This window comes from Gossypium raimondii, chromosome 3, assembly GCF_025698545.1.
Source record: "Gossypium raimondii isolate GPD5lz chromosome 3, ASM2569854v1, whole genome shotgun sequence".
Lineage (NCBI taxonomy): Eukaryota > Viridiplantae > Streptophyta > Magnoliopsida > Malvales > Malvaceae > Gossypium > Gossypium raimondii.
Window position 1 is genome coordinate 6,736,328 of NC_068567.1, and position 3,987 is coordinate 6,740,314.

At 28.0% G+C, this 3,987-nt stretch overlaps 1 protein-coding gene across 1 annotated transcript; it reads right to left on the reverse strand.

The window, feature by feature from the left end:
- Positions 1 to 2,172: 2,172 nt before the first annotated feature.
- Positions 2,173 to 3,490, reverse strand: LOC105796884 (GATA transcription factor 15). Its single transcript, XM_012626711.2, has 3 exons — positions 3,095 to 3,490; positions 2,857 to 3,006; positions 2,173 to 2,770 (listed from the first exon to the last, which is right to left on the reverse strand). Exons 1-3 carry the CDS (start codon positions 3,113 to 3,115, stop codon positions 2,471 to 2,473), a joined length of 471 nt encoding a protein of 156 aa, XP_012482165.1. The 5' UTR covers positions 3,116 to 3,490; the 3' UTR covers positions 2,173 to 2,470.
- Positions 3,491 to 3,987: the final 497 nt, after the last annotated feature.

Here is a 3,987-nt window from a genome sequence, read left to right on the forward strand (position 1 = left end):
AAATTAACTTTTCTTTTATTTGTATTTAGGATTAAGATTCAAAATGAATATATACATATATATATTATAAATATTTTTTTACAATATATTCCATTGATATCAATTTTAGTATCAAGATAATTTCAAGTCGTATATGTAATACATGAATATATTGAATTTATACCAAAATTTTACAAATTTACATATTCACAATCTTGAGTTAATATACAAGTTATTGTTTTCAAATGTATTCATGTAACAAATTTGACCAAAACGTGAGCAATTTTTTGTAGATTATTTCAAATATTTGTTAATAACAAAAAATATTAAATATATCATTAATTATTTAAATTAAAATATTTTTAATAATAAAATTTATTGAAAATGTTAAAATACATGAATTTACCTTTTATTTAATAAAGATAATTTTAATCAATACTTTTTATATATACCAAACCTTGTAAAGTAACTTTCAGGATAATAATTTTCTCATCAATCACATTCTATTGGAATCATAACATTGAAAATCATCAAATTCCCTTTAGTTCATGTATTATGTGTAAGTTGTGGATTTAGTGTCTATATTCTAATTTGATCAATTGTAGTCTTTGTACATTTTATTTTGAAATTTTAGTTCTAATTCAAACAGTAGCAATTAACTCCATTAGGTCAATTCTGTTAGTCTCTTATTGGGCATAAGTTATAGATTAAGTCCTTATTTTTCAATTTAATTCTTTTAAGTTCATATACTTTTCAAATTTTAAAATTCCAATATCAACTTAAACTAAAATGGTGGGTGTGTGTGTTTGTTTGTAAGTATTATATGAAAATAGTAAAATAACATAATATTATAAATTGTATAATATTCTTGAAAATAGAAAAATTAAATGATTATCAATGAATCAATATTGAAATTTTAAAATTAAAAAAATAAGAATTAAAAATGACCAAATAGGAAAGTGAAACTCAAAACATTTAAAAAAAATAATATATATATATATATATGAATAATATGGAAATTGGGAATGCAAACACAAGAATATCATCATTTCAGTAATCTCCACTTGTTATCTCGTACGTCGTACCATCCCAAAATTCATGCAAATCATTAAAACAAATGTTCAAATAAAATTAGGGAAAAATTAACTATAAATGCCAATTTTCTTTTAAATTAGGTTTTAGGCCGATTTTGAGACTATTTGAGGTACAATACGCACTTTTTATTAATAAGAGTATTGAAAAAATATATATACTTTTCATCATATAATTACAGAAAAAAAATCCTAAAATAACATGAATTAAAAATAAAAATATAAAATGTTTGAGAGAAAATTTAAATTCAAATTATACTTTTCACCTTGATGTGGTGGAAGTCATCAGTTCGAACCTGATCATCCTAAATCTAATGTGAGTTTTTTTATTTTACCTTATCCCACCGTGATCGAATAAGAATGATGAATTTGACTAACAAACCAAGTCAAACACTTATTAAATAGAAAACATCTTTTGCAAAAAACCTTTTTCAAAAATACATCCGCGCTTTTACTTTATCAACAGCAAAACGTTTTATTTCTCTAAATAACTTTAAAACCGGCTTAAAATCTTAATTTTTTAAAATCAGTATTTATGACTAATTTTACCCAAATATTAGCATACTCCAATTAATTATAATTATAATTATTCAAACATATATTATATATAATTTTAATTGATTATACTTATAACTTAAAAACCATATTTTTCAATTAATTACAATTAATCATATTTTTCAAGCATAATAATAATAGAACTATTTAATCAAATCACCCAACTAATACGTTGAATTTAAAAAATAAAATAAATTTTCGTTTATTGGAATACATCAAAATTAATCATTAATATTATAATTATATTTTTCAAATTCAAATTCTCCGACCTCAAAATAGGGTTCAGCCAAGATTTGGAAAAAGAAGATTTGAATCCCCACCAAAAATTAACATCTACTTTATGCTGTTTGGCGCCTTGGAAAATTTTAGGATTTCCTCAAAATTTTCATTTTCCCAATTTCTTTTCATTTCATCCTTATCCTTTCCCCCCACACCCTTTATTTCTTCCTTTATCCGAGATCTAAACACAGAATTGGATTTGGGAATTTCCCCCTTTTTTTTTTTCCTTTTGGACAAATTAATACAAACCACACATTCATCCCACAAATGACAAAATTATAAAATTTTAATAAATAAATAAATGAAGTACAAAAAATAACACAAATATCGAATTACTAATACAAGTTGATTCAAGAAAAATAGAATAAAACCTCCATCTTCTTACACTTTCCTTCCTTAAAATCCTTCTCTCCAAACACCCACAATTAACAATAAAGTTAGCACTAAAAGAAAACTACAAATTAACCAAAGATTACATTTCAAAATGGTTAGATACCCATTAAAGATCCTATTATTTCTGTTCTAAATATATATTTTTAAATTAAAAAAAAGAAAGAAAGAAAACACTAAGCATAAACAGAGCCATAAGAAAGAGCCATTAAAAGAACAGCAGCTTGTTCTTCTTCTCCTAACTTGCTTCTTTGCTTTTCAACCTTCGATCTTTGCATCAAAACTTCTTTTCCTAAAGATAATAATCTTTGCTTCAAATTATCCCCTAAATTTTTGGTGTTGCTTGAACTACTTTTTCTGTTGTAGTTGTTTCCATTGATGTTCCCTTTCTTTGATTTCTTGTCTTCTCCTTTGTTTAAACCCAGAATTGCTCTTCTCTTTTTCCTGCTTCTGATCCCACATGCATTGCATAGAGACTGTAAAAGAAGACCAAAAAAGGATTAAGAATGAACTGCACTAAATCAGATCAAATTAAAAATATATATATAGAATATAAAAACACCTTGGGACCAGCAGGGCCACCTCTCCAAAGAGGGGTTTTAGAGGTACCACAATCAGCACAAACTTTCTTGGTTTCAATGCTTTGATTTGGACTTCCTTTCGGTGAAATCCATTCTGGCGATTTCTTGGTTTGATCCTCAGAACTTGATCCCTGTTAGAAAAAGAAAAAACAAATACAATCAGCTAAAATGAACAAGTTATGAGAAGCTAAAGCTTAGTAAGAGCAATGGATCACTCACTTTTTCACTTGGATCCAACATTTTTTACTTCAAAATTTGAGGATCTGAAACCAACCCAAGTTTTGAAACACAGAAACTAAAAATGGGTAGTGAAAATAAAGCTAGCTTGTATAAGAGAAACAAAAAGATTTAAGAGATCAAAGCAATGAAGAAGAAGAAGAAGAAGAAGAAGAAGAAGAAGAAGAAGAAAGGAAATGAGAGAGTGTAGGGAGGGTTTTAAGTTGTGGGTAACCTAAAAGAGGAAAAGGGGGGGGCATGCAAAAGGGAAGATGAAGGGGAAAGTGAGAGACAGTGAATTGTGACTGAGAGGAGAGATTTGGAGAGAAAGGTGGAAGGAAAGGAAAAGCAGAGGGAATAAATAAACCGACACCAAAACACCGCACGCAGGGCAGATCTAGAAAACTCCTTTATAAATGGGATGCGAAACCCTAGCGCCGAGCTTCACAAATGACGAAAATACCACTGGTAGGTATAGTTTTTTATCCCTTGTTGCCATCCGGCAAATTCTCCCTAAAGCCAAAAGAAAATCAACATGAAATAAACAAAAAGGGCGCCATTGTTTTTTCTTTTTTCCTTTTTTTTTCTCTGCTCCTGTTTGGCACTTTGGCTCCAAAATTTCGATTTTGCTGACTGTTTTCCCGGAAAATTTTTAGATTTGATAGAAGCACCTTTTTAATGTCCGGTATTTATGTTGTGTCTCGATTAAATTGGAAATTAAGGGTGAGTTTGAATGAATAGTATCTTTATTTGTGGTTAGTGTAAAAATAACGATGACGATAAGATTAATTATCGTAACGATACTTTAGTGTGAGACAAAAGATAAGCTAAATGCACCGCCTCACACTACACTTAATCGCCCATCCAAACTAAAAAAATCAAGTTGAATCTTTAAA